This window comes from Heterodontus francisci, chromosome 8 (assembly GCF_036365525.1).
Source record: "Heterodontus francisci isolate sHetFra1 chromosome 8, sHetFra1.hap1, whole genome shotgun sequence".
NCBI lineage: Eukaryota > Metazoa > Chordata > Chondrichthyes > Heterodontiformes > Heterodontidae > Heterodontus > Heterodontus francisci.
The window spans coordinates 39276408-39288619 of record NC_090378.1 but is presented as its reverse complement, the minus strand read 5'-3'; the positions used below and the strand labels follow the sequence as shown (position 1 = coordinate 39288619).

Genomic DNA, 12212 nt, shown 5'->3' with positions numbered 1-12212 from the left:
TTTCCTATCTTCTGTCACTGGCTGACCCAAGATGGTTGGATGCCTACTGCTCTTGGGAGGTACATCTCGAAGATCAGTCATGCTTCTCCTGTAGACTGTTTCTCCCTAGCAACAGTCTTGCAGACAAATATAAATGTTGGTTTCTTCTTGCTTTTTGGGTTGGGGTGTCAAAATGTAACAGCTGTTATGCAAACTGGGAGACTTGTGTTCATAAGAGGCTGGGCACTGAAAATGGTAACATGGGAGGTGATTATACAGTCTCTTCAGGGGAATTGATGGACAGATAATTGTGGAAGTGGGGAGTGAACATGGGTGCTTTGCAATGTCAGAATTGGCTGCACAGACAACAGACACATTGTGCCAAAGGGGCAACAGGCAAGTGAGTCATTCAATTTTATGCGTTGCACATTTGTTTATTAAATATTTTTCTGCATTATATTTCTAACCTGGTGATGGTGGAGCTGGGATTACTGTTCCAGCCCTCAATATGGCATGTGATGGTCTCATCCCAGATGCTAAATAATACTGCCCACCTTGCTTTCATCTCCATCCATCTCGACATCCTCTTCCTGCAGATCTCCATCAATTTCAGATCCTCTCTGTTGAATTTACCTTTAAGCTGCTGCCGACTCAGAATCCTGTCGCAGCATGTCAGTTTGCGTCCCCACAAGTGACCACCCAAACACGACCGTTCACCAGCCAGAGCCTGCCACAAAATATGCAACTAGGGTCAGCAGCATGGCTGTCAGGTAGGTGGAAGTGCATGCTTGCTGCACTTCTGCATAGGGTCAGGAACAATGGGAGATCAAGATAGTAATCTTGTGATCTTTGGTCAGAATTTTCCTGCTGGCATTGGGAACCTGCTATCAGGATCATTTTGGGTCCAGACCAGGCTGGTGTCTGATGTCCGCCAATCCCCACAACCCCCTGACCCGAGCAATCTTATGCGAGGCAGCCAATTAAGAGATCACCTCTGCATTTGACATTCCAATTTAGGAAGGTGAGCGGACAAACGATCGGGAGGCGCAATCAGAGGGTCCACAGCTTTGGATGGCTGGCAGTCCCGACGGGAGAGGTGGCTGCTACTAAGGCAGAAAGGGGAGCGTGAGGGCGCCTCAAAATTGAGGTGCTCTGATGCCTGCAGAGAATTAAAAAATAAAGCTGTTAGGCCCATCAGTGCGGAAGGGGATACCCCTCCTTGCGATTGATTGTGACCTTTTCATCCTTGCAGCTCCTTCATTGGGGTAATTGGAGGAGACTCTGATGTCTGCTGCCGGGAGGACGCCACCAAGTAACTGCCAGACTCTGGACTCAGCTCAGGGCCAGTCCAACGCCAGGAAAATGCTGGCGGGTTCAGAAAGTGGCTTCTAGTGGGGCCTTAATTGGCCTGAAGGGTTGCTGATTCCCATGGCAGCCCACCCCTGGGAAACTCATCTGGAGGCGAGAAAATGTCGGGGAGCCATCCTGATGCATAACTATCTGACATCCACCCCCACCCCACTACCTCCAAAGCCATCTCCACAGGGCTGGGAAGATTCCGCCCTCTGTTTCTATTAAATAGAATATAATTCAGGCAGAGAACTTGTAAATTGTTCTTTATGAAAGTTACTGATTGAAACAGCATGAAAAATGTTAACAATTGGATTGATTTTGATTTCATACTTTTTAACCTATTTTGAATCCGCTAATGAAATCAAGGTGAAATTGATTACAAGTTCTTCAGATTACATTAAATTGCAATATTTGACATTTTTGTTTTACAGATGTTTGAAGGTCTGAAGCCTTCGGACAAATGCGAGAAACCCTTAGATTACAGGTAGTGTTTAGATAACAAAAGGTAATGTGGATAATGCCTTGTATTAATGTGGGCTAGGGGATTTTCTGATGGTAGGTAGAGAAACCGTGTTTAATCATTGCAGGGTACCTCTGGCTTATTAGTTCTACATTGGTCTGTTTGCATAGGTGGTAGAATCACAAACCATAAATATTTCTGAGGTACTTTAAGGTCACAATTTGTCTCATTCGAAAGTAAAATTTACATTAATTTTTGTTCAATTTATTAAAGTATATGGCCCATCCCTCCCTTCCATTTTTACTTCTCTTCGAAAGTGCCCTCACCAACTTAGATGCACGACATTCCATTGGCTTTGTCAATTCTGCTCTAACTGGGTCGACTTACTTTTGCTTACTGCCTTGAAACTCATTTCCTTATTGAAGGATACTGAAGACCTGCATCCTAATGAGTTGTTCATACTACATCAGCATGGAATGGAGCATTAGGATATAGTCTCCCCTTCCTCTTTCTTCCCTCCTTGTCCCTTTTATTTTCACTGTGTTTCTGTATCCATTAAATGGAAGCAAGAACAGGAGGGTTATTAAATTTGGAAATTCCACTTCTTTGGATTATTGTACATTCCTGTGCAACCAGCTAAAGAGCAGCTTTATCAAATAATTTGGTTGTAAAAGGAGGGAGACTAAAGTAACCCACGAAACAGCAATCAGAGGGGAAAAAAAGCTAACATTTCTGTTTTACGTTTAAATTTTAGAAGGGGTATGCTTGTTTGAGCATTGAGTGCTGATGATAACACTGGGGGAACTGGCTTAGAGAAGTTTTTGAGCCCAGGGTGTTAACTATCTGGTTTAAAACTCCATTGGCATCCGTTGAACTCTGTGGGTCTGGTTTGTGATTTCAGGTTTTGTCCATTGTAAATGGGTCCCCACATTCAATATGGGATGCCTAGATTGGCCTGCATTTTATTGTTGTGATGATTATTTAACAGTTTGATTCATGAATAAGGCTACTAGTGATGAGTGTAACTAATCAAACTGTTGGGAAAAATAACATCATTTTTTAACTTTAATGACATACTAATGCAGACAGTGCCTCTTTCTCAGTTCTGACTTTTCCAGTCCCGATGCTGAAACAGAACTCTATACATGAATAACCTTATACAATTGTAAAGTAATGTTTTTTACCTGAAGGTGGCCAGCACGCTATGACCAGTGGTGGGAATGTAAATTTATCTCTGAAGGAATCATCGACCAAGGTAAGCTTTGTTCAGTCTGAAAGGTTAACTTGCCTATTCTGTCCTCAGATGCTGACTCACCTGAGTATTTCCAGCCATTTCTGTTTTTACTTCAAATTTTCAGCATCTGCTGTTTTATTTTAAGCTTCATAAAAGTTTTTCTGAAGATCTTATATCCTTGTTTATATATTGTTTGAGATAATGTTGGGTCATAGTAAGCTGCATAGAAAATAGAGGATATCCAATAATGATCGCAAGATAGTAATCTTATGGAGCAATTTGGATGACAAAATAAGCCATGTGTAAATTTCAGCACAATCCATTGTGTGTCTCCCTGTGTCTTTTCTCCTTAATGATTTTTATGCGCCACAGGCATAGTTTTGTTTCATATTTGACCCTTTTGTAACTGTCATAGCGGACTTTAGTGAGCAATTCTCTATAGCTAACATATAATAATGTCCTCACTCAAGGATTAACATTATGATCTAATCGCTAAGTGGTGATCTGCAGTTGATACTGGTAAATAGAGTCATTATACAAACTATATTATAAGTAGTTCTGGTGGATGTTCTGATCTATGAGAATAATTATGTAACGTTGGGAAGATTTTTCAAATAGTCCAACCTTTTAAAACAATAGGTGGTGGCTTCCGAGACAGCCTGTCTGACATCTCTGAAGAGCTTTGCCCAAGTTCTGGAGACAGTCCTGTGCCTTTACCCTTTTTTGTAAGGACATCTAATCAGGTATGTTAAAAGGTGACAAAGAAAGTGATTTTTTTTTTCTACATTTCTTTTTTTTTTCCCCTTGAAGGTATTGACATACTGCAATGTGGTTCAGCGGCTCGGGCACAGTATCGCTCTCTGGCTCTCTCTCTGTCTCACTCTGGCTCTCTCGCTCTCTGGCGCGCGCTCCCTCTCTCTCGCTCTCTGGCGCGCGCTCGCTCTCTCGCTCTCTCGCTCTCTCGCTCTCTGGCGCGCGCTCGCTCTCTCTCGCTCTCTGGTGCGCGCTCTCTCTCTCGCTCTCTGGTGCGCGCTCTCTCTCGCTCTCTGGTGCGCGCTCTCTCTCTCGCTCTCTGGTGCGCGCTCTCTCTCTCGCTCTCTGGTGCGCGCTCTCTCTCTCGCTCTCTGGTGCGCGCTCTCGCTCGCTCGCTCTCTGGTGCGCGCTCTCGCTCGCTCGCTCTCGCTCGCTCTCTCTCTCTCGCGCTCTCTGGCGCGCGCGCGCTCTCTCTCTCGCTCTCTGGTGCGCGCTCTCTCTCTCTCTCGCTCGCTCTCTCTCTCTCTCGCGCTCTCTGGCGCGCGCGCGCTCTCCCTCTCGCTCTCTGGCGCGCGCCCTTCGCCATTCATTAATCATAGTGGTTCTTGACAACGCAGCCGGTGGGGACGTCATCCAACTGCGCCAACCTGTGCACATGCGCAAACGGGCTCCTACTCTCTGCATGTGCGCTGTGTTCTGCGTTGCCAGGACCAGTTGGCGCATGCGCGGATGATATCACCAAAATTGCCAAGACTGGTACACGCATGCCCAGATGACGTCATCGCATAATGTGGGAGAGAGGGGAAGCGGGGAGAGAGCAGGGTGTAGGGGAGAAGCGGGGTGGTGGTGGGGGGAAGGGGGAAGCGGGCAGAGAGTGGGCTGTGGGCGAGAAGCGGTGAGAGAGCGGGGTGTGGAGGAGAAGCAGGAGGAGAGCGGGGTGTGGGGGAGAAGCGGGGTGTGGTGGACAATTTCCTCCCCCTCAAATCTCCCGCTCTTTCCGGCCATTCTCCCCCCACCCCCCCCCCCCCGCCGCTCTGTCCGGCCATTGTGTGCTGCCATGTGTTTACGTTGCCTTTGTGTGATTATTTGAGCAGCACCATCTTTAGTCCTGGCAGCTGCCTGAACGTTGCAGACTGTGACGTTTTAGTTGAACAGGCTGCATTTGCACATGTGCCAGTGCAACGTCACCTAGTGGCTGAGTTGTCAGCAAATGCAGCCTTCATTAATTCAGATAGGTTCATTTATTTACATATGGAAGTAGTGGTCCCATCGGGGGGCGGGGGGGTGCGCTGCCATGTGGCCTCCGCCTCATTTGACATCAGGCCGGGCCCTGCCGGTATCGGGGTCAGTGGCGGGCCTCATCCGTAGTGATCTTCATGCCCTCCTGCCACTGTTCCTAGTGTCGGGGGCCCTTTAAAATCCAGCCTATTATGTGCCAATTAGGCACTTAAGTGGACAGTGGTGGACCTTCCCTGGAATTAAGGACCCTGGTGATAGAAGTCCTACCTGCTGAGAGCTGCCAGCCAATTAGAGGCCGGCAGCTCTTTAATTGAGATGTGCCACTGTGGAGTTGGTGGCTGCTGCCAGTAATGGACCCACCAGTAACCATGGATCGCTGAGGGACCCAGGCCACAGCTAAACTAAGGCAGGAGGGGTTTCCTGGGGTGGGGTCGCAGGGGAGGAGAGTGTAGTGGGGGTTAGCAGCAAGGGCAGGGGATGGCTCTCATGGTGCCTCCCCTTCCTGATGCTGGGTCCCTCAATCAGTCACAGCGTTTTTCAACAAAGGACAAATCACAAAATACGAAAAACTGAGCTGTAGCAGTGATGTTTCCTTGCTGTCCCAGGGGTTGTGTTCATATGAAACCCAACAATTACTGTGTGTCACGGTAGGGCCCTGGCTGTATAAAATCAAAGCAGATGGAATAGCTAACTTTAAAGATCACCAACACAATTGCATCTCAGGGATTGCCTAAAATGGAGACAAAACAAATGTTTTATTTACTGTTTGTTTTGCTTGCCCAGGGTAACAGTACCGGAGAAGCACGGGATGTGTATGTTCCTAATCCATCCTGCAAAGAATTTGGAAAGTACGAATGGATAGGCCAGCTGATGGGGGCTGCATTGAGAGGACGAGAGCTTTTGGTAATCATTTCCCTTTTTTGTATTTTCTATGTTAACTCTTTGGCATTTAGTCAAATGATTTTGACGGGTGCGGTAGCTGTCGTGAGGCAAGCTGTGTTTGGAATAGTAAACGTGAACTTTTAAGTGTGCCATTCTCCACTCCGTTCTATTGTAGGTCTGGGTAGGGGGAGTGGGGAATGAAGATTTTCAGGAATAGTAAAAGGCCTATAAATCCATTGTCTGTTCTTCTTTGATTGATAAGCCCATCTATCTATTTTCACCAGGCTTCTCAATTTCTTCTGTCTAGAAATGTATGTAGTTGACTGGTGATCCCTTAATATTTTCTTCTAGAGCCTTTTCTGTTGATTTATTCCAGAAACTACACATTTCCCCCCTTTCTCCAAATTTGGAACTTGTCTCTTTCTATTTGAACTCATAGCTTTAGTGAATAACTTTCTCAGATCAACACCGTCGTTCCCCTTTATAAGCTGAAACTTCAGTGATGTCAACTTGACATCTCCACAGAGACTGAGAGGAGACCAGGCACTTCCACACCCATAGGAAGGTGAAAATTGAAGGGTCATTGTTTACACTTCCTTGGGGTTAACTTAACAACATTGGCAAAGATCTGGGAGCATGTTGGCTGCCTGTGTTTTGACCAAAGAATGATACTACATTATGTGCAATAATTGCAAGCCACACGCAGCAGAAGAGTTGCAACAGGTGCTGCACGTTTCTTGGTCATGGTTTGTGTAGCTTTTATTCATCAGCTTTCAAAACCACATTATGGCAATTGGAGTAAAATTTTATGAAATTTGATATTTTCATTAAAAGGTGATGCTTATCATCCCTATTTACTACTTTTCTTTTTATTTTGCTCTACTCAACCTTGTGTCCGGTGTTATGTGTATTAGCCATTCACCTTAGTTTGTGAACATTTTTTTTTAAAAGTAAGCTACCTGGATGTACCTAGTAGTTGCCACCTCTTGTTTCCCCAAATATTCGTCAGTTCAAAAGGCCCCTTTAGAATCTTGTAAATTTAAAGAGTCTACAATTTAGTGCTTAAATAAGATTATTTTAGTTTCTGAAGAGAAAGGCACATAAGGTGGGTTCGTGGAAATGGCTGGTCACAATATGGGTTGTCCTACACTTTCATAATTCTTCCACATTGGGTGTTTCTATTTTCTTTTTAGCTTTCTGAATGGGAAGAAGTGAAATATCCAGAAACTAAGTGCCATTCCTGATCCCACCTCCTCCCTGAACAAAGGAATATGGGAAAGCAGTGTCGATAAGTTATTAGCTCAAACTGTACTAGTAGAAGGCTGTTGTTAGGTCATCTGACTGCCCTCTTAGCTGGGAGTTAGTTGTATCTAACTGTGATGAGATGTAAAAGCTCCAGCTGATACAACTGTTTTGACTTAGCCTTAAGAAAAGGAATATTTACAAATCTATCTTTATCTTAAGTATATTCTAGGCTAATGAGAGCTATGTGCATGTTTGCCAGGTGCTGGCTCTTCCTGGAATTGTATGGAAACAACTAGCAGGGGAGGAAGTGAGCTGGTCCAAAGACTTTCCTGCAGTGGACTCTGTCTTGGTGAGTTGTAGATATTTTGTGATTAGACCTACACTCACTGTGTAGACAATATACTAAATGCAATCTGTTAGAGGTTTACTTGTTTGAAGTTAACTGTTATTGCTACATGATTCTGCTGTAGTCTATAACATTCACTGCAGCTCAGTGATTCTCAATATACGAGAATTAGGTGATGCCGTGAGTTAGTGCGCTGCACTTTATCTCTGGAATTTGGGTTTGAATCCTAACAAATGTTTAAAAGTCTTGATTTTTCCCTTCTGGTTCTGATGACTTATGTGAAAGAAGATTTAGGGCAGTATCAACAACAACAATTTGCATTTATATAGTATCTTTTAACATTGTAGAATGTCCTAAAGGCGCCTCATGGGACCACTAGGATCTGGAATGCACTGCCTGAAAGTGTGGTGGAGGCAGGTTCAATTGTGACTTTCAAAAGGGAATTGGATAATTATCTGGAGAGAGAAAATTTGCAGGACCAGAGGGAAAAGGCAAGGGAATGGGACTAGCTGAGTTGCTCTTGCAAGGGCACCATGTGTCAAATGACCTCCTGTGCTGTCTATGTTTCTATCACACAAAACTTGATGCCAAACTACATAAGGATATATTATTAGTACAGGTGACCAAAAGATTGGTGAAAGAGGTCTTAAAGGAGGAGACAGAGAGGTAAAGAGCTGGTATCATTCTGGTGAGGTGGTGCTACGCTCTCTCCAAGGTCAAAATTTGTTTGGTAGCTTTTTACATCCAGGTAATAGATTCTTAACAGTACCAGATCATTGCATCTGCCATCAATTATACATTTTTTCTGCCTCCTTCAGGTTGAGCACTTTACTCTTTTCAGTGCTGTCTTATTTTTTTGACAGTTCTGTATTATTTTACTACCTGTGCTGTTTCTTCTTCTTCTTCTTTTGGGCCTCCTTATCTCGAGAGACAATGGATACGCGCCTGGAGGTGGTCAGTGGAGTGACCTCTCCATGGCGCATGCCTGGGCAAATTTATGGAGGTAGAGAGTTGCCCAGTCGTCAAAACCCCCCTCTCGGCCTTTCTGGTGGGGTCCAAAGGAGTGCAGGACACGACCTTTGGCACCAGTATGGCTGCAGGAACTGCCGGAAACATGCCAAAGGTGACACATGACCGCCTACGGGGTTCCGCTCCGGATTTTCTGTTAGGGTTTACTCCCTTAGCCTTGGTCTCTCCCGAGACGCCCACAAGGCAGTGGGGTTGTTGGGGCCCCTACACAGGTGTAGGATGGTGAGAAAGGAGAAAAAGTAAGTGATAGACTCCTCTCGGTATGGGAGGCAGTGTGGGGTAGGGAGAAGATGAAGATAGAGCTGTATTGAGAATTTGGGAAATCGAGGAGGATAGTGAGACAGATAAAAAGCAACAAGGACTGTCTGTGCTGTGACCTATTTATCAAAATCTACCTATAAAATGGTTTAGCTTCCTCCATTTCTTATTCCCCTTCCCCATCCCCGCAGTGTCTCAAACCTATAATATTTGTCCTTTTGATAACTATAGGCATCAAGTACACAAGCCTCGTAAACACTTTTTTCTTACATAGGTAACTGGGTTGATAACCACATGTTTTAGAGGTTAGTGGAAGTAATACTTGCACTTTTTGACAGTTTGAATTTAAAACGTCCTGTGGTCATTTTGAAACTCTTGCCTCAAATTTAACATGGTGCAGTTTTGTGTTTCTTGTATTGTGGGAGTTTGCTGTGTGCAAATTGGCTGCATTTCCTACATTATAACAGTGACTACACTTCTGAAGTATTTCATTGGCTGTAAAGTGGTTTGTGATGTCCTGAGGTGGTGAAAGGTGCTAATTGCAAGTCTTTTTTTTTATTGTACATATTTGAAGTTTGTTCAGCTTCCTTGGATTGTCGATGTATCATATACCACCTGACAAACAGTCAGGCTGCCACCTGGTGGGAATATCTAACTGCTTCTGCTCAGCCTATATAAACTGTTCATGATACAGCTGCAGTTCGGTGAAACACTTCTGCAGTTTAAAAATGCAGTAAGCCGCAAATTGTTGACCGTAAAATTTGTATTAAGGTTTCTGTGAGGTGGCCTATTCCTTTTAAAGTATCTGTGTATTTTAAATGGAGTAAAGCTAATAAGTTGCTTAAAAGCTATAGTTTAGAACACTGATGTCAGTCCCATTCCTTCTGTGCAGGTGAAATTGCTGGAAGCGATGGAAACCATGGACAAAGAGACATTTGAATATAAATTTGGGAACGAGCTAACCTATACCACTGTACTCAGCGATCATTCTGTAGTGGACTTGAAACCTGATGGCAGCAACACCATCGTCCAATATGAGGATCGAAAGGAGTTCATTCAGCTGGTACAGAAAGCAAAACTGAAGGAGAACAAAGATCAGGTAATTATAGAGTCTAAAACAGCAGAGAAAATGGATGAGCTGGAGGGGAGGTACGATGGAACAATGCTGAAAAATGCTTGATAAGACGTGCTTGTACTTTCATTGACAAATGTCTCATGCACTGTACTCCAGACCAAAGAGCACCCCATTGCAAGCAGTCCATAACTGGGGGAGGAAGGTTTTGCTGAAGGATATGCAAACTCGCCCTAGCTTGATTCACTGTTTCATTTTAATTGTCCTCTTTGCATAAGAAAACCTGTTGCCCTTTTGCCCCCTCTCCTGGATGACAAACATCTTGCAGCTTTAACCAAATGGTTCTCCGCTTTCAAAATATTTGGCCTCATTATTGGCATCCGGATGTGCACAGTTTATATAAAATCTCTGGCGACCAGTGCCTGTGTTTACATGTCTTTTGTCTGCCTCAGATACAGGCAATGAGGGCTGGCCTACTGAAGGTGGTTCCCCAAGCGATGCTTGACCTGCTGACTTGGCAGGAGCTGGAAAAGAAAGTCTGTGGTGACCCTGAAATCACAGTGGAAGCTCTCAAGCGTTTAAGTAAGTACAAAATACCTATGTTTCAGACTTTTATTTTGTATTATTCCTTTCCACGATTTACAGTACCATTCAAAATGAGGGATTGATGGCCCAGGCTGCTGATAACTCGTCATTTTAAAAAATTAATTCATGGGATATGGGCATCGCTGGCAAGGCCAGCATTTATCACCTGTCCTTAATTGCCCTTGTGAAAGTGGTGTGAGCCAATTTCTTGAACTGCTGCAGACCCTGTGGTCAAGGTACTCCCACAATGCTGTTACGTGGGGAGTTAATTCCAGGATTTTGACCCAGCAACAATGAAGGAAAGGCAAAATATTTCCAGGTCATGATGGTGTGTGACTTGGAGGTGGTGGTGTTCAGGACATAATTGAGATCTCTTCCTTCTCCCAGTCCAGTTTTCCTTTCTACCCAACATAGTAAAGCATCGTAGTTAATTGATGTAACAGTAAGTGACTGCAGCATGGATGATGTCTTACGGAAGCACAGAAAGACTGGGAGAAATTACTGTGAAGTAGCAATGAGCAACAGGTTTCCCACAGTCCTGTAAACGATTGAGAAATTCATTTCAACCAGTGAGGTTATCTGTGCTTAAACTCCACGATCTAGAGCTAGTGCTGCAGGTGGCTGCATTGATTTTGGTAGGGAGTTTCCAAGCAGGGGAAATGTTGTGTGAAACCTTACTGCTGGTGGTTTGTCCTCTTATCTTCCACCCTCCATAAACTTAAGCTCATTCAAAACTCTGCTGCCATTATGCTAACCCACACCAGGTCCAGCTCAGCCATCCCAGCTGTGTTTGCTGAACTACATTGGCTCCTGGTCCACCAAAGCCTCAAATTTAAAATTCTTGTACTTGTGTTGAAATCCCTCCATGGCCTCGCACTTCCATATCTCTAACTTCCTCGGCCTCAGAACCTTCCAAGAACTCTGCACTCCTCCAGATCTGACCTTTTGTGCATTGTCCCCATTCCCTTCGCCTCACCAATGATGGCCTTCAGCTGTCTCGGCCTAAGCTCTGGAATTCCATCCATAAACTTCTCTGCCTTTCCATCTCGCCTCCTTAAAATCAAGTTACTCGATCCTATCTTTTTGACCAAGCACTTAGTCACCCGTCCTAATACCTTGTCCTTTAACTGGGTGTCAGTTTTTGACTGATTACGCTTCTATGAAATAGCTTGGACCATTTTTCCATGAAAGAAGGCGCTATATAAATGCAATTTGTAATGAAGTAATTCACTTCACATTTTTGAATGATGAGAGACTGGGAAATGTTTGTATTCAGGGACTTGGGTGTCCTTGTACATGAATCACAGAAAGTCAACATGCAGATACAGCAAGCAATTGGGAAGGCAAATGGTATGTTAGCTTTTGTTACAAAGGGATTGGTGTATAAGAATAAATAAGCCTTACTAGAATTATACAGGGCATTGGTGAGGCCACACCTAGAGTACTGTACATAGATTTGGTCTCCTTACCTAAGGAAGGACATACATGCCCTAGAGGGAGTGGAACAAGGTTCGCTAGACTGATTCCTGAGATGAGGTGATTGTCCTACGAGTAGAGACTGGGTAGACTTGGCTTGCATTTCCTGGAGTTTAGAGAGTTGATAAATTTTTATATGTTTCAATTATAAGGGGCTTGGCAGACTAGATGCTGAGAGAATGCTTCCCCTTGTTGGGGAATCTAGAACACAGGGTCACAGTCTCAGAATAAAGAGTTGGCCATTTAAAATTGAGATGAGAAATTTCTTCACTCAGGGTTGTGAATCTTTGGAATTCTCTAG

The 12212-nt window shown here is 44.3% G+C and overlaps 1 protein-coding gene across 2 annotated transcripts in view; it reads left to right on the top strand.

Moving 5' to 3' along the window:
• Positions 1–12212, top strand: part of hectd3 (HECT domain containing 3) — a 68986-nt gene that overhangs the window by 39522 nt on the left and 17252 nt on the right. For both annotated transcript variants that reach the window (XM_068036985.1, XM_068036986.1), the window contains exons 12-18: positions 1764–1816; positions 2983–3047; positions 3666–3769; positions 5802–5921; positions 7405–7494; positions 9671–9877; positions 10303–10432. In XM_068036985.1, the coding sequence (XP_067893086.1) occupies positions 1764–1816; positions 2983–3047; positions 3666–3769; positions 5802–5921; positions 7405–7494; positions 9671–9877; positions 10303–10432 (769 nt within the window). The remainder of the gene's footprint in view (positions 1–1763; positions 1817–2982; positions 3048–3665; positions 3770–5801; positions 5922–7404; positions 7495–9670; positions 9878–10302; positions 10433–12212) is intronic.